Source organism: Heterocephalus glaber, unplaced genomic scaffold (genome assembly GCF_053883595.1).
Source record: "Heterocephalus glaber isolate CG9 unplaced genomic scaffold, H.glaber_assembly_v1.0 deba00001452, whole genome shotgun sequence".
Lineage (NCBI taxonomy): Eukaryota > Metazoa > Chordata > Mammalia > Rodentia > Bathyergidae > Heterocephalus > Heterocephalus glaber.
In genome coordinates, this window is record NW_028258302.1 from 34,362 (window position 1) to 52,009 (window position 17,648).

Sequence of the window (17,648 nt, forward strand, 5' to 3'; positions counted from 1 at the left end):
ATGGGGCTTCTACGAAAAAGAAGCTAAACCCGGGAGAGCTCAGTGCAACTTTGGACCTGGAGGGCACAGAGGCTTTAGGTGGTTACCGGGCTGGGCTCCATGACAGCGCCTTCTCAAGGGGTTGGCTTCAGATTCCACTGTTGACAATGCATTGTGTCAAACTCAATTACACAGACCCTGCAGGAAAATTAGATTAGTTGGGAATGACCAAGGGAGTATAATCTGGGCTAGGTGTGTTACGAAAGATAGTGGCACCTGTAGAGGTTAGGGAAGAAGCAAATTTCTTTCTGCTACTAGGGATCAAACCCAGAGACACTACCACTGCACTACACGATCATCCTTTTTAATATTAGAAATGATCCACCAAAGCGCTCGGGCGGAATGTGTTTTGCGGTGCACACCTGGAATCCCAGCCCTTGAGAGGCAGAGGAAAGGAAAAACACCATGAGTTTGAGGCCACCGTGAACTACAGAGTGAGACCATCTCAAACCAACGAAAACATTGGGCTAGGGATTCAGCTAAGTGGCACCTGTGGCAGCCTTGGAAGCACAAGGTGCTGAGTTCGATCCCCCCCTACCACAAAAACCAAAACAGCTTTACCAGGCATGGTGGTGTATGCCTGTAATCCCAGCACTCCAGAGGCTGAAGCAAGAGGATGGCCAGAGTTTAAGGCCAGCCTGGACTACATAGTGAGACCCTGTCCCAGAAAAGAAAAACCAAAAACCAAAATCAAACAAACAAGTGTATTACCCAGGCAGACCCTGAAAGTGCCGTCTTCCTGCCTCAGCTTCCCAAATAGCTGGGATCACAGCTGTGCACAACCGTGCTCAGCGAAGACAAAGGAAAATAGCTTTTCACATCACACAGTAGGCATGGGATTGAAGCACTTCAAGAAAAAAGTCAAGGCAGGAAAATAGCTCCATCAGAAATGTTTACTAGATTTCTCTCACCTTTTCAACAAGTGCTGCCTCTAGCTTTGAGTCAGGTATCAAACACTTCATGACCACCCAACTCCTGTCCTACTGTAACATATTATAACACTCAAAATCAGACACCAATTTACACTTTGGCAGCAATTTCAACAGTCATACACACAACTTGTTTATTGAAACTGAGATGCCTGAGACCCTACCATGAAACAATGGAGCCAAATAATACCGAAAGGTCAAAAGGACTTCTTGGCGCTGTCCTAGAGTGAAATTCATTAGGTCCACAGGCTCCTTTCAGGGGCTGGTGATGATTTCTGGGCAAGAGCGACTGTTACTGGGGAGAGGTCTTCATAGGAGCTCCTCATATGGGATGCGTTGGTCCACCAGAATCCTTGGTCTGAGTGTGTTCACAGGCCAATGCCCAGGCGGGCCTTCCAGTGTCTCTGCAACAGTTCTGGTCTCTGGCATACCAAGTGTGACGCGACACCCCTCTCCCTCCCTCATTACCTCCCACCTCTCCTTTTCTTGGCATCCACTGTGGGCATTCACAGCTGCCATGATACAGTCTTGACTGCTGTTCAGAGCCAAATCTCAGCCTCACAGCACATGGAAAGCATCACCCAACAGAGGGGAATGACAGGAGAGTGCTTCTGCATCTAGGGCATTGTAGATGGCTCAGTTACCCTGGAGAACACACACAGGTCTTTCTCGGGGGCTTCAGAAGAGATGGAAACTTCCAAGAAAGCACTGACAAACATCCAGCATCTCTCATGTATCGGTGCAGTGGCAGGTACAACACAAGAGCAAAGGCTCGGGGGGAATTTCGTATCAGTGCACGGTTCCTCAGAGACGGCTGGGCTCCAGTCCTAGGCGAAATGCTCTGTGGACTCTCTGATGCTGTGTCAGGTGATCAGATCTGGCGAAACTCTTGGAGCAGGCCTCACACTTGTAGGGCCGCTCCCCGGTGTGCCTTCTCATGTGTCGCTTGAGCTCATCCGAGCGGCTGAATCTCCACTCGCATCCCTGCTCGTTGCATGCATAGGGCTTCTCTCCTGGGAGCCAGAGACAAACAGATGCTTGTGAGGCTGGGGTGGAGGCTGAGGCAGGCAGCTTACAAAGAACCAGGGAAAGGCTAACAAAGGAAATGCACAGCTGTGGCTGGGGCATGGATCGGGCTTGCCCATGCTCCTACTGCAGATCACAGATGTCCCGGATGTTGAACTGGGAGAGGGAGAGACAGATGCAAGGAGACTGGAAGACAGAGAAGGGGAAGAGCTGAAGAATGGGATGAACAGAAAGAAAAAGAGGCAACCTGAAGGACAGAGAGAGAGACAGAGAGACAGAGAGAGAGGGAGAGAGAGAGAGAGAGAGAGAGAGAGAGAGAAGAGAGAGAGGAGGAAGGAAGGAAATGGAAGGAAGGGGAAGGAAAAAGAACTAGAGATATATCTCAGTGCTAGTGCCTTTGCCCATCATATGGGCAGACCTAGATTCATCCCCCAGCCACACTGGAGGTGGCAACAATGTGCATTGATCTCAAAGCTTTGTAAACACAGCCATGTGTAGCCACTAGCCCCTCCCCGGGACCTGGCCCCCCTCACTCACCACTGTGTGTGCGCTGGTGGACCCGGAGGTAAGAAGACCTTGTGTAAGATTTCCCACAGTCCTGGTGTGGGCACACGTAGGATTTCCACCTGTCTGCCTTCTTCGGGAATGCAGAGCGCTTAGTCTGTAAGTTGCAATGCTTTGGTGGGAGTTGCTCCAGGATCACAGGGGAAACTGTCCAGGCTGGGAGTCCTGGGCGTGGCACCGCTAAGAGCTGATAGCCCCCACTGATGATCTGCTCATTGCTCCGGGTCATCTTCTGGCCCCCATTGAGGCTCTGATCATTAGACGTGTTTGTCATCTGCTTCAGGTAGAGGCTCTGGCTCTGGTCACCGAGAGAGGTTGCCATGGGACCCCAGTAAACAATCTGATGAAGCCCTGAGGCTGTCACCTGGCCCCCAGAGAGGGTTTGGTGGTCCTTGTGGGGATTCACCTGACTGCCACACAGTGTTGTCATCTGGATGTCCTTGAGAGTCTTCTGGCCACTTGTGTCCTGCACCTGGCTACCTGCATCACAGCCAGTCATCTTGTTTGCAGTGACATTCGCCCTCTGGCAGTCAGTGGTGCCCATGGCCTGGGTCTTCTGGTAGGCTGCTGTGAGATTGACCTGTTCGCAGGGCGTCACTTGCTGGTTGCGCTCAAAAATCTCAACGAGGTCCTGAAGGATCGCATCCAGGTCTTCCTCGGGGGCTCCTGCTGAATTCTGGGTGAGGACCTTCCCGGGGACAGAACAGGATGCAGAAGTCATTCCCGTGGGCATGGAGGCTAGCATCACTTGGCTCTGGCTTGAGCCCTGCTGGCTGCCTTCAGCAGAAGCAGTGGCAGCCATGCTGAGCTGTGGCTCGGGCCAGGGCTGGCCTTGCCCGTGCTCATTGTATGGATCAGAGAAGACCTGAAGGAAGTCCTCAATTTCCTCAATGGTCTCAACGGCGGGGTTCATCTCTCTGCTATTGCCGCAAGACTGCAGTGGGTCTTCTTTCGTGGGATCCTACAAGGAAAACAACAAGGTCAAAGTTTGGTCCCAGCTCACATCCTAAAGCCACACACCCTTCTTCTCCATCCCACTCATGCTCTTCTCCTCCGCCCACGCTCATCTCCTGTGTAAAAGCCTGCCACGCCTCTCCACTGGACCAGTGCACCTGCCACACATACTGTCACTGCAGAAGCAGTGGCGGCCATGCCGAGCTGTGGCTCGGGCCATGGCTGGGATTGCCTGTGCTCCTTGTATGGATCAGAGAAGACCTGAAGCAAGTCATCATTTTCTCTGGGCATATACCCTGGAGAACTGAAAATAGCATTTGGATAGTTATTTAAACATCCACATTCATAATGCGGTAGCTAAAACATGACAGTTACCCAAGTGCCTTTCACCAGGGGAAAGGATAAGTGAATGGATAAACGGGATACACAAACAATGGCCTAATATCTGGCCTTAAATGAAAGGGAATGCTGACATAGGCCACAATGGGGAAGACCTCTAGGACATTATGCTTAGCAAGGGAACCTAGTCCTGCTTAGATAAGGTCCTTCAGAGGAAGTCAGTTCACGGAGAGAGATGGGGCAGATAGCTACTCAGAGTCCAAAATTTCTAGTTTCTCAGAGGAGGACCTAGAAATCTGGGTGTGATCCTCAGAAAGCAGGGACTTCTGTGAAAGATTACTAATTTCTACTCTGTGTGTTCAAGTTCTGTCTTGGTCCCTAATGCTTTAGGCCCTAAGGAAAGGAGAGGGCTCTAACTCAGCTTAAGAGATTTTGAAAATAGTCTCACCTGAGGACACAATTATATGAAATCACTAATACTATTTTGTATTTATTTTTTTAAGTGTTTTGAGACAGTGTCTCACTGTGGAATCCAAGTTTAAACCTGGAGATACTCCTGACTCAGCACCCCAAATGCTAGAATCACAGGCTTGCCAGGCCTGGCAGCTGATGCTATATTTACCTGAAACCTCCCAGGTCCCTCTGACTCATCAACCCGTAGTTTCTATTGGTTGGAGTTCCCCACTCACGAATGAGGCTTGCAGATGGCCAACATGAGGCTAAGGCCTGAAACGTGAGCAGACCAGCCAGGCTACTGCTCTGGCCCTGAGGGGCCTTCAGGGTCCTGCCAAGAGGACAAGTCCCACCACTGTGTCCCGTGCAAGGAAGGCCTGGCAGGCGCTCAGTAAACGTCCCTCAGGAAGGAACCATCTCTGCCTCATCTCTCTGCATGGGCCAACTCCCTTGCTGGAATTTCCCATCCTCCCACCCTGAAGTTTGTGCTCTGCCGGCCAAGGACACGGAGCCCTTGGCCAGGACTTTGAAAGTTCAAACTCACCAGAGTGGGGTCCCAGGACTTAGCTCAGCCAGGTCTCTGCCCAAGTAAGATGGCGACCGTGGACAGCTGCACTCCCAAAGAAGAGACTCACAGAGCCCTGAGCTCAGCACGGAGGCCGTAGGTAGCTCTGAGCTTCAGGAGAATGCCAGGGCTTTTACTGGGCCTGGCCTGGCCTGCTGTGTACAGGGTTCAAGATGCCTGCTTTCTGTTGGCCATGACTTCTGGGGGCGGAGCCACCTCAATTCAGGAGTTGATCTCCGCCTATCAGGAACTTAGCTGTCTGGAGTTACCTTCGGATGATGCCTGTGACGACATTTCCTATGTTTCCTTAGGCAGAGTGGCTCTGACTCGGGGAATAATCGTGCCTACGTGAAGGGCTATGTAGTCTTATCTTTCTTTTGAGGTTCCTGACCTCTTATTGAATGAGATTTTCCCCAGTCCCCTGCATCCTGTCTCCATTTGTCTTAGTTACTTTTCTCGTTGCTGAGACAAAATACCCAACATGCAAAGGTAGAAGGGAAAAGGTTTATTTAGTCCACAGTTTGTAGAGGCATCAGTCCACAATCAGGTGCTTCCAAGGCAGGGTGGCACATGGCATAGGAGCAACAGTTCATGGCAGACGAAGGTAGCAAAAGGACAAGGGACCTTAGCAGTGTCTTTCTCCTCCTTTAATCTTATCCGGAAGGCTGGGATTAGGGCGGTGCCAAAACAATCAGTGGATTAAGTCTGAGTAGTCACACACCCTTAATCCCAGCATCACACACTCCAGGTTCAGCCACCGCTGAAGAAGCCCTTTGATCCCATGAGGCTTTTGGGGGGCATGGGGGGCATCTAGACATAAACCATTGCACCGTTCATCCCATACGACCTTAAGATTTACAAGGACCATGCATTCACGTTGGTCACATTAAATCTGTAGTTCCATCCAAAGTATGTATAAACATTTTAATTTTGTGACAGGGTCGCACTAAATTGCCCACATCAGGTTTCGACTTACTACACTCCTGCCTCAGACTACAAAGTGCTGGATTCCAGGCACGTGCCACCACACTCAGCTTGCTAAGCACCGAAGTCCTAAGCTAACCATAAACCTGTCGTCTTTTTTGTTGTTGTTGTTGTGGCTGAGACACAATACCCAACACCCAAAACTCAAAGTTAAAGGAGGAAATGTTTATTGAGCTGAGTTTGTAGAGCTGGCTACAAGGCAGGGTGGTGTGGCAGACAGGAATTGCAGAAGAGAGACCGGTCATGGCAGGCAGAAGGTAGCAAAGAAAGCAAGGGAGGACCACAGATCTTTTTATCTCTTATATCTTATCAAGGCTACTAAGGGTGGGTAACACTTACCCCTTGATAATAGCACCCTTCATATCAGCATTGCACCATGAAGCCATCTCAGCATTACACCCTCTAGATCTAGCTACCTCTAAACCAAGCCCCACCTGTGACCACATGAGGCTTTGAAGGCACATCTACATACCTACAAATGTTTTGACTCAAAAAAGAGACAATTTGAAATAAATCATCCCTTAAGTTTATTGTGTGGCGTGACTATATAAATACGTGTAATAATACTGACCAGGTTTTCTCCTGCAAACTTCTCCTGATACTAACTTTCTTTTGGATCCTGCTCTCCCTTGCACCCTCTTTTTGCCTGTGCTGTGGCCCAGCTGGTCACTTAAATTGTCAAGGTTTCTTCCTTACCTAATGGTAATCCCTCTATCTCAGGAGGCTGAGAAGAGAGGAGCACCTGAGCTCAGGTGATCAAGCCCAGCCAGGGTCACTTAATGAACCCTGTCTCCTTGGCAAAGAAAAAAAAAGAAGGAGTTTTTCACTCGGGCATGTCCCAGCACTATTGGAAACTGAGGCAGAAGGATCCCAAATTTGAGCCCAGAATGACAAACTTAGCAAGACTCCATCTCAAATAAAAATAAAAAAGAGCTCGGGCTACACCCCAGTGTGAAGGACCAGTGTTTAGTCCCCAGTACTGGAAAAGAAACAAGGAAAGAAGAAAGAAAGAGAGGAAGGGAGGAAAAGGGCAAAGAAGAGAGTTAGAGAGGAAGGAAGGAAGGATGGATGGATGGAAGGGAGGAAGGGAGGAAGGAAGGAGAGAAGGTATGAAGGATGGAAAACAAGTTTTGCTTCCTCTTTTTTGCTTGGGTGTCCTAAGGCAATGAAGTGCACTCTCAAAGGGGCTCAAGAATGGCCACATTTTTTGTTCCAATAATGTATGAAACATTGTGGGGATACGGAGAGAAAAGTATTGGGGTTACCATAAAGTGGCTTCTACCCAGAAGAGTAACAAATCAAGTTCATAACATGTACCCGAGGGACAGGGAAGCTCTTTGGTGTTCCACCTGCAGATCCAAATCTCAGAGCCTCACCCTGGGTGTGATCATGACACAGGTCAGTTGAGTGATATTTTTAAGACATACATGACGTGTGCTCTTCAAACATGTCCAGGTTATCAAAGATAGGACAAAAATGCAGCTGTCACGGAGGAGGAGGAGGAGAGATGACAGTTCACGAAATATGGCCTCTTGGCTGGGCTCTGGAAATAGACAGAGGGTGCCTTGGGAAACTCAAACCAAACTCAATCCCCTGCTCGGAGCTAAAGGTTTGTAAGTTGTGTTAATCTGTTAGAAAAATCAACGTTCGGTTATGTTGGCTTTTCTCTATTGTTCTTCTCTGGTCTAATTTATCTCAGCTCAAATCTTTATTCTTTCATTCCTCTTTCTAGCTAGGGGGTCTGGGGATTTAGCTCAGTGGTACTGAGCCTGCCTTGCAAGCTCAAGGTCCTTAGTTTGATCGTGGGTACAGAAAACAAAGAAACAAACAAACAAACAAACAAACAAAAAGGGAGACTCTTTCTAGCTTTGGGTTTCCTTTGCTGTTCCTTTTTGTTTTTTTGTTTGTTTGTTTGTTTGTTTGTTTTGGTACCGGGGATCGAACTCGGGACCTTGTGCTTTCCAGGCAGGCACCAGAACCGCTGAGCTAAATCCCCGGCCCGAGTCCCTGACCTTGTTGTCCATAGAGGTTCCAGGTAGTGGCTGTGGGTGCGTGGCAGAAGAAAAAATAAAACTCCTGGCCACCCATTGCGGGAGGGAGCAGCTTCCTGGTAGCTTGTCCCTTTTTGTGGTTGAGACAGGGTCTCCCTACGCAGTTCAGACTGGCCTTGAGCTCACTATGTAGCAGCCCAGGCTGGCCTCGAACTGGCAGAGATCCTCCTGCCTCAGCCTCCTGAGTGCTGGGATTACAGGTGTGCACCTCCACGCCTGGCTGCCCATCAGTTTTTTTGGAACTTCCCCAGAATGGCGGTTCCTGCTTCATGCACATGCGGAGTCTCCATCCACCAGGAGCTCTGTGGGCTGCTTCCCCATTTTATAAAGTCCTATGCCTATGTCTTGCTTGATTTACAAGTCTCTTATTTCAGACTGCTTTGGGCATTAGAACGTATGTCCCTCCGTTCCAATTACCTGTGTTTTTAGATGATTTTCTCTGTGTAACTCCAGCGTGGCTCCTCCTCTATTCAGCTATGCTAAATCTCTGAGTTCACGTTAAGTTTTAAATAACGATGTGAGTCTGCATTTTCATGACTTTCTTGTTTTCTCCTTTCTCATGTTTTGGTTGATGGGACATAGATACTTTTGTCTAAAACTTCATGTCTTGTAGCTTACATCTGGATAATGAGGGACAGCTATATTATCTTTTTTATAGTTTTGTAATTAGTGTAAGACTCAAGTTCACTTACATATTCCCTCAGTCTCTCATTTCCTTCAGTGTGTGGATCATGTGGAGAAGCTTTGTTTGAGGGTAAGCGTCTTGATTGCTTTGGCTGCTCTGGTTTGTGCCTGGAATGTCTTCATCAGGTCCAGGTATTGAAGGCTTGGTCCCTAGCCCCGGGTGCTTGGAAGAGATGGATGATCTCTTAGAAGGTGGAGCCTGGAGGCAGGAAATGAGGTTGTTGGGGGATGCCCTGCAAGGGGCTATAGTGCCCAGCCCCTCCTTTGGTTCTCTTTTGGGTTCTGAGCCACAAGGTGAGAAGCCTCCCCTGCCATGCACTCCCAGCAGGGCTTGGCCACAGGCCCCAAAGCCACGGGGCTGACCGACCACGGGCAGAGACCTGCAAAGTTATGAACCCAAATCAACTTACCCCCTTCGTTGCTATTTTGTGTATTTTGCCCCACTAATGGAAAGCTGATTAATCCGTGGGCATCGGATAGGACACTTGCCCCCCTCTGATTTAGTGCTTTCCCATCCTGATTCCTACCCATCATCAGACTCCTCCAACCCACACCCTCCTTAAAGAGGTAGGAGCCTCTTGTCTAGGGACAGCGAGAGAATTCCTCCCATCTGCACTGTCACTTATCTTTCCCCAGGGAAAGACAGGACACTCGAGGCCCAACCCCTCTTTCTGTCATGCTTCCAGGGTAGCACTGAAGGGCTTATTCTTACTTTCAGTTTGGCTTCCTGTCCTAGTTGGCCATTTAGTTATGTGAGCGTGTGACCCTTGGTGCTGGGCTTTTTATACTTCTAGCTTGCAGCTGCTCATGTTTCAAATATAACTTTAAAATATATTTTTTGAAATGCTATCTTTCTCCCTCAAAGTCTCAGAGATGTAACCTGGTGCTTTGGTGAGGACCAGTGGGTAGGTCTAGGGGAACCTCGAATGTTGCAGGGAAAGTAATGGCAGGGATTGGTGGTCAGCACCCGTCGTATAGCTCTGGGGAGAAAGTGCCCCTTAGGAACCTGGCCAGCAGGGAAAGGTGGATAACACCTCAGGAGCAATTATCAAGCCAGGGCACACCCCTGTGTAACCACAGCTACTTGGGAGGCTGACCTGGGAGCATTGTGAGTCCAAGGCCAGCTTTGACAACATAGCAAGATCCTGTCTGCAAACAAAAGAACAACAACAAAGGAAATAACCGCCACAGGTCGTCATTGCTTAGCCATCTCACCAGGAGCAAGAAGAACAGCTCCAAAGACACTGGGCCTGCTGACACAGGACCGTAATCCTAGCGCTGTGGGAGACCGAGGCAGGAAGATCACACCTTTGAGGCCAATCTCAGCAGCTCAGTGACTTAGTGAGACCCTGCTTCAAAATAAAAAGAGCTGCGGATGTGGCTCAGATTGAAGAGTACAATGTGACAGTGTGACAATTACATGGGGAAGCTTAAAGTGTAAGGTATGCTAAAATCTGTACAATATTCTCCTCATGGCACTTGTTTTGTCCCTGATGATAAGGACGTTGACTTTCCTTGAGAGTGTCTTTCACACTGGCATTTTATCTTCTCTTTGTAAGAAACAGCACAAGGTCAAGGTGATCTTTATTGCACTGGGTAATTTTCAAGTCTTTACCTTAAATAATGAACATGCCAAAATAGTGCATTTTAAATAGCTTTTAGTCCCCCCGTGTGGAACTTCCCATACTAATTGGTGAGTTGGGTTTCGTGGAGAAAAGAATTGGAGGAGCAGCTGGGGATGTAACCTGGACAAAATCCATGGGTAAAGGAGGGGGAGTTGTAGAAAGGAATGGGAGTAGCTTGAGAGGAGAGTCTCCACCAGCTTTGAGACCATAACTGAAGGGAGACAAGCTTTGGAGTTCTAATTGCATCATGAAGCCTCAAGGTGCCAGTTGAGATGGTTTAAACTAATAGGTACGGTCTTCTAACTTAGTTCTAAGAAAAAAATGCTTGGGTAGTTTGAAAATAAAGCCATTGTAAGTCTGACTTACGCTTAGTGTACTGTGTCCATTGGTTAAGTGTGCAAGAGAACTGGCCATAATGTTTGAACCCAGCCAGCTAGAGCCTCACAGACAGTTTATCCGGACTGCCTTGGCATTTGAGAGACCCACTCTGCTCTTTATTAATCTTATGAGAGCAAAGGAGAATTCTGAGTTCTGTTTATCTTTGCTCTTAAAGACGTTCAAAGAGGGAGAAAAAAGTAAAAGAGCCAGGTCATTTCCAGATGTGTGTAAACAATCCAACCAATGTCCTCAGTGGAATCAGCAAGATGACCTCTCCTTATACCAGACAAGACCAGTGAGAAAGATCAATCTTGTGTAGCCCTACCAGGGCGGTGATGGCTGTAATTTTGGCAGTCAAGTCAAAAGTGAAACCTAAATAAAGTCATGGGGCTTCTACGAAAAAGAAGCTAAACCCGGGAGAGCTCAGTGCAACTTTGGACCTGGAGGGCACAGAGGCTTTAGGTGGTTACCGGGCTGGGCTCCATGACAGCGCCTTCTCAAGGGGTTGGCTTCAGATTCCACTGTTGACAATGCATTGTGTCAAACTCAATTACACAGACCCTGCAGGAAAATTAGATTAGTTGGGAATGACCAAGGGAGTATAATCTGGGCTGGGTGTGTTACGAAAGATAGTGGCACCTGTAGAGGTTAGGGAAGAAGCAAATTTCTTTCTGCTACTAGGGATCAAACCCAGAGACACTACCACTGCACTACACGATCATCCTTTTTAATATTAGAAATGATCCACCAAAGCGCTCGGGCGGAATGTGTTTTGCGGTGCACACCTGGAATCCCAGCCCTTGAGAGGCAGAGGAAAGGAAAAACACCATGAGTTTGAGGCCACCGTGAACTACAGAGTGAGACCATCTCAAACCAACGAAAACATTGGGCTAGGGATTCAGCTAAGTGGCACCTGTGGCAGCCTTGGAAGCACAAGGTGCTGAGTTCGATCCCCCCCTACCACAAAAACCAAAACAGCTTTACCAGGCATGGTGGTGTATGCCTGTAATCCCAGCACTCCAGAGGCTGAAGCAAGAGGATGGCCAGAGTTTAAGGCCAGCCTGGACTACATAGTGAGACCCTGTCCCAGAAAAGAAAAACCAAAAACCAAAATCAAACAAACAAGTGTATTACCCAGGCAGACCCTGAAAGTGCCGTCTTCCTGCCTCAGCTTCCCAAATAGCTGGGATCACAGCTGTGCACAACCGTGCTCAGCGAAGACAAAGGAAAATAGCTTTTCACATCACACAGTAGGCATGGGATTGAAGCACTTCAAGAAAAAAGTCAAGGCAGGAAAATAGCTCCCTCAGAAATGTTTACTAGATTTCTCTCACCTTTTCAACAAGTGCTGCCTCTAGCTTTGAGTCAGGTATCAAACACTTCATGACCACCCAACTCCTGTCCTACTGTAACATATTATAACACTCAAAATCAGACACCAATTTACACTTTGGCAGCAATTTCAACAGTCATACACACAACTTGTTTATTGAAACTGAGATGCCTGAGACCCTACCATGAAACAATGGAGCCAAATAATACCGAAAGGTCAAAAGGACTTCTTGGCGCTGTCCTAGAGTGAAATTCATTAGGTCCACAGGCTCCTTTCAGGGGCTGGTGATGATTTCTGGGCAAGAGCGACTGTTACTGGGGAGAGGTCTTCATAGGAGCTCCTCATATGGGATGCGTTGGTCCACCAGAATCCTTGGTCTGAGTGTGTTCACAGGCCAATGCCCAGGCGGGCCTTCCAGTGTCTCTGCAACAGTTCTGGTCTCTGGCATACCAAGTGTGACGCGACACCCCTCTCCCTCCCTCATTACCTCCCACCTCTCCTTTTCTTGGCATCCACTGTGGGCATTCACAGCTGCCATGATACAGTCTTGACTGCTGTTCAGAGCCAAATCTCAGCCTCACAGCACATGGAAAGCATCACCCAACAGAGGGGAATGACAGGAGAGTGCTTCTGCATCTAGGGCATTGTAGATGGCTCAGTTACCCTGGAGAACACACACAGGTCTTTCTCGGGGGCTTCAGAAGAGATGGAAACTTCCAAGAAAGCACTGACAAACATCCAGCATCTCTCATGTATCGGTGCAGTGGCAGGTACAACACAAGAGCAAAGGCTCGGGGGGAATTTCGTATCAGTGCACGGTTCCTCAGAGACGGCTGGGCTCCAGTCCTAGGCGAAATGCTCTGTGGACTCTCTGATGCTGTGTCAGGTGATCAGATCTGGCGAAACTCTTGGAGCAGGCCTCACACTTGTAGGGCCGCTCCCCGGTGTGCCTTCTCATGTGTCGCTTGAGCTCATCCGAGCGGCTGAATCTCCACTCGCATCCCTGCTCGTTGCATGCATAGGGCTTCTCTCCTGGAAGCCAGAGACAAACAGATGCTTCTGAGGCTGGGGTGGAGGCTGAGGCAGGCAGCTTACAAAGAACCAGGGAAAGGCTAACAAAGGAAATGCACAGCTGTGGCTGGGGCATGGATCGGGCTTGCCCATGCTCCTACTGCAGATCACAGATGTCCCGGATGTTGAACTGGGAGAGGGAGAGACAGATGCAAGGAGACTGGAAGACAGAGAAGGGGAAGAGCTGAAGAATGGGATGAACAGAAAGAAAAAGAGGCAACCTGAAGGACAGAGAGAGAGAGAGAGAGACAGAGAGACAGAGAGAGAGGGGAGAGAGAGAGAGAGAGAGAGAGAGAGAGAAAGAGAGAGAGGAAGGAAGGAAGGAAATGGAAGGAAGGGGAAGGAAAAAGAACTAGAGATATATCTCAGTGCTAGTGCCTTTGCCCATCATATGGGCAGACCTAGATTCATCCCCCAGCCACACTGGAGGTGGCAACAATGTGCATTGATCTCAAAGCTTTGTAAACACAGCCATGTGTAGCCACTAGCCCCTCCCCGGGACCTGGCCCCCCTCACTCACCACTGTGTGTGCGCTGGTGGACCCGGAGGTAAGAAGACCTTGTGTAAGATTTCCCACAGTCCTGGTGTGGGCACACGTAGGATTTCCACCTGTCTGCCTTCTTCGGGAATGCAGAGCGCTTAGTCTGTAAGTTGCAATGCTTTGGTGGGAGTTGCTCCAGGATCACAGGGGAAACTGTCCAGGCTGGGAGTCCTGGGCGTGGCACCGCTAAGAGCTGATAGCCCCCACTGATGATCTGCTCATTGCTCCGGGTCATCTTCTGGCCCCCATTGAGGCTCTGATCATTAGACGTGTTTGTCATCTGCTTCAGGTAGAGGCTCTGGCTCTGGTCACCGAGAGAGGTTGCCATGGGACCCCAGTAAACAATCTGATGAAGCCCTGAGGCTGTCACCTGGCCCCCAGAGAGGGTTTGGTGGTCCTTGTGGGGATTCACCTGACTGCCACACAGTGTTGTCATCTGGATGTCCTTGAGAGTCTTCTGGCCACTTGTGTCCTGCACCTGGCTACCTGCATCACAGCCAGTCATCTTGTTTGCAGTGACATTCGCCCTCTGGCAGTCAGTGGTGCCCATGGCCTGGGTCTTCTGGTAGGCTGCTGTGAGATTGACCTGTTCGCAGGGCGTCACTTGCTGGTTGCGCTCAAAAATCTCAACGAGGTCCTGAAGGATCGCATCCAGGTCTTCCTCGGGGGCTCCTGCTGAATTCTGGGTGAGGACCTTCCCGGGGACAGAACAGGATGCAGAAGTCATTCCCGTGGGCATGGAGGCTAGCATCACTTGGCTCTGGCTTGAGCCCTGCTGGCTGCCTTCAGCAGAAGCAGTGGCAGCCATGCTGAGCTGTGGCTCGGGCCAGGGCTGGCCTTGCCCGTGCTCATTGTATGGATCAGAGAAGACCTGAAGGAAGTCCTCAATTTCCTCAATGGTCTCAACGGCGGGGTTCATCTCTCTGCTATTGCCGCAAGACTGCAGTGGGTCTTCTTTCGTGGGATCCTACAAGGAAAACAACAAGGTCAAAGTTTGGTCCCAGCTCACATCCTAAAGCCACACACCCTTCTTCTCCATCCCACTCATGCTCTTCTCCTCCGCCCACGCTCATCTCCTGTGTAAAAGCCTGCCACGCCTCTCCACTGGACCAGTGCACCTGCCACACATACTGTCACTGCAGAAGCAGTGGCGGCCATGCCGAGCTGTGGCTCGGGCCATGGCTGGGATTGCCTGTGCTCCTTGTATGGATCAGAGAAGACCTGAAGCAAGTCATCATTTTCTCTGGGCATATACCCTGGAGAACTGAAAATAGCATTTGGATAGTTATTTAAACATCCACATTCATAATGCGGTAGCTAAAACATGACAGTTACCCAAGTGCCTTTCACCAGGGGAAAGGATAAGTGAATGGATAAACGGGATACACAAACAATGGCCTAATATCTGGCCTTAAATGAAAGGGAATGCTGACATAGGCCACAATGGGGAAGACCTCTAGGACATTATGCTTAGCAAGGGAACCTAGTCCTGCTTAGATAAGGTCCTTCAGAGGAAGTCAGTTCACGGAGAGAGATGGGGCAGATAGCTACTCAGAGTCCAAAATTTCTAGTTTCTCAGAGGAGGACCTAGAAATCTGGGTGTGAACCTCAGAAAGCAGGGACTTCTGTGAAAGATTACTAATTTCTACTCTGTGTGTTCAAGTTCTGTCTTGGTCCCTAATGCTTTAGGCCCTAAGGAAAGGAGAGGGCTCTAACTCAGCTTAAGAGATTTTGAAAATAGTCTCACCTGAGGACACAATTATATGAAATCACTAATACTATTTTGTATTTATTTTTTTAAGTGTTTTGAGACAGTGTCTCACTGTGGAATCCAAGTTTAAACCTGGAGATACTCCTGACTCAGCACCCCAAATGCTAGAATCACAGGCTTGCCAGGCCTGGCAGCTGATGCTATATTTACCTGAAACCTCCCAGGTCCCTCTGACTCATCAACCCGTAGTTTCTATTGGTTGGAGTTCCCCACTCACGAATGAGGCTTGCAGATGGCCAACATGAGGCTAAGGCCTGAAACGTGAGCAGACCAGCCAGGCTACTGCTCTGGCCCTGAGGGGCCTTCAGGGTCCTGCCAAGAGGACAAGTCCCACCACTGTGTCCCGTGCAAGGAAGGCCTGGCAGGCGCTCAGTAAACGTCCCTCAGGAAGGAACCATCTCTGCCTCATCTCTCTGCATGGGCCAACTCCCTTGCTGGAATTTCCCATCCTCCCACCCTGAAGTTTGTGCTCTGCCGGCCAAGGACACGGAGCCCTTGGCCAGGACTTTGAAAGTTCAAACTCACCAGAGTGGGGTCCCAGGACTTAGCTCAGCCAGGTCTCTGCCCAAGTAAGATGGCGACCGTGGACAGCTGCACTCCCAAAGAAGAGACTCACAGAGCCCTGAGCTCAGCACGGAGGCCGTAGGTAGCTCTGAGCTTCAGGAGAATGCCAGGGCTTTTACTGGGCCTGGCCTGGCCTGCTGTGTACAGGGTTCAAGATGCCTGCTTTCTGTTGGCCATGACTTCTGGGGGCGGAGCCACCTCAATTCAGGAGTTGATCTCCGCCTATCAGGAACTTAGCTGTCTGGAGTTACCTTCGGATGATGCCTGTGACGACATTTCCTATGTTTCCTTAGGCAGAGTGGCTCTGACTCGGGGAATAATCGTGCCTACGTGAAGGGCTATGTAGTCTTATCTTTCTTTTGAGGTTCCTGACCTCTTATTGAATGAGATTTTCCCCAGTCCCCTGCATCCTGTCTCCATTTGTCTTAGTTACTTTTCTCGTTGCTGAGACAAAATACCCAACATGCAAAGGTAGAAGGGAAAAGGTTTATTTAGTCCACAGTTTGTAGAGGCATCAGTCCACAATCAGGTGCTTCCAAGGCAGGGTGGCACATGGCATAGGAGCAACAGTTCATGGCAGACGAAGGTAGCAAAAGGACAAGGGACCTTAGCAGTGTCTTTCTCCTCCTTTAATCTTATCCGGAAGGCTGGGATTAGGGCGGTGCCAAAACAATCAGTGGATTAAGTCTGAGTAGTCACACACCCTTAATCCCAGCATCACACACTCCAGGTTCAGCCACCGCTGAAGAAGCCCTTTGATCCCATGAGGCTTTTGGGGGGCATGGGGGCCATCTAGACATAAACCATTGCACCGTTCATCCCATACGACCTTAAGATTTACAAGGACCATGCATTCACGTTGGTCACATTAAATCTGTAGTTCCATCCAAAGTATGTATAAACATTTTAATTTTGTGACAGGGTCGCACTAAATTGCCCACATCAGGTTTCGACTTACTACACTCCTGCCTCAGACTACAAAGTGCTGGATTCCAGGCACGTGCCACCACACTCAGCTTGCTAAGCACCGAAGTCCTAAGCTAACCATAAACCTGTCGTCTTTTTTGTTGTTGTTGTTGTGGCTGAGACACAATACCCAACACCCAAAACTCAAAGTTAAAGGAGGAAATGTTTATTGAGCTGAGTTTGTAGAGCTGGCTACAAGGCAGGGTGGTGTGGCAGACAGGAATTGCAGAAGAGAGACCGGTCATGGCAGGCAGAAGGTAGCAAAGAAAGCAAGGGAGGACCACAGATCTTTTTGTCTCTTATATCTTATCAAGGCTACTAAGGGTGGGTAACACTTACCCCTTGATAATAGCACCCTTCATATCAGCATTGCACCATGAAGCCATCTCAGCATTACACCCTCTAGATCTAGCTACCTCTAAACCAAGCCCCACCTGTGACCACATGAGGCTTTGAAGGCACATCTACATACCTACAAATGTTTTGACTCAAAAAAGAGACAATTTGAAATAAATCATCCCTTAAGTTTATTGTGTGGCGTGACTATATAAATACGTGTAATAATACTGACCAGGTTTTCTCCTGCAAACTTCTCCTGATACTAACTTTCTTTTGGATCCTGCTCTCCCTTGCACCCTCTTTTTGCCTGTGCTGTGGCCCAGCTGGTCACTTAAATTGTCAAGGTTTCTTCCTTACCTAATGGTAATCCCTCTATCTCAGGAGGCTGAGAAGAGAGGAGCACCTGAGCTCAGGTGATCAAGCCCAGCCAGGGTCACTTAATGAACCCTGTCTCCTTGGCAAAGAAAAAAAA

At 49.1% G+C, this 17,648-nt stretch overlaps 1 protein-coding gene across 1 annotated transcript; it reads right to left on the reverse strand.

Moving 5' to 3' along the window:
* Positions 1–705: 705 nt before the first annotated feature.
* LOC147827165 (uncharacterized) lies at positions 706–16,872 on the reverse strand. Its single transcript, XM_087215424.1, has 4 exons — positions 13,516–16,872; positions 12,751–12,956; positions 2,532–3,519; positions 706–1,981 (listed from the first exon to the last, which is right to left on the reverse strand). The coding sequence occupies exons 1-4, from the start codon at positions 14,453–14,455 to the stop codon at positions 1,773–1,775; spliced, it is 2,343 nt and encodes a 780-aa protein (XP_087071550.1). The 5' UTR covers positions 14,456–16,872; the 3' UTR covers positions 706–1,772.
* Positions 16,873–17,648: the final 776 nt, after the last annotated feature.

Excerpts from the sequence above, each read along its gene's own strand:
- LOC147827165 (XM_087215424.1), bottom strand. The coding sequence starts at position 14,455 with ATGAACCCCGCCGTTGAGACCATTGAGGAAATTGAGGACTTCCTTCAG. Across the intron at positions 12,957-13,515 it reads CCACCAGCGCACACACAGTG|GAGAGAAGCCCTATGCATGC; the intron begins GTGAGTGAGGGG and ends TCTGGCTTCCAG. Across the intron at positions 1,982-2,531 it reads CCACCAGCGCACACACAGTG|GAGAGAAGCCCTATGCATGC; the intron begins GTGAGTGAGGGG and ends TCTGGCTCCCAG.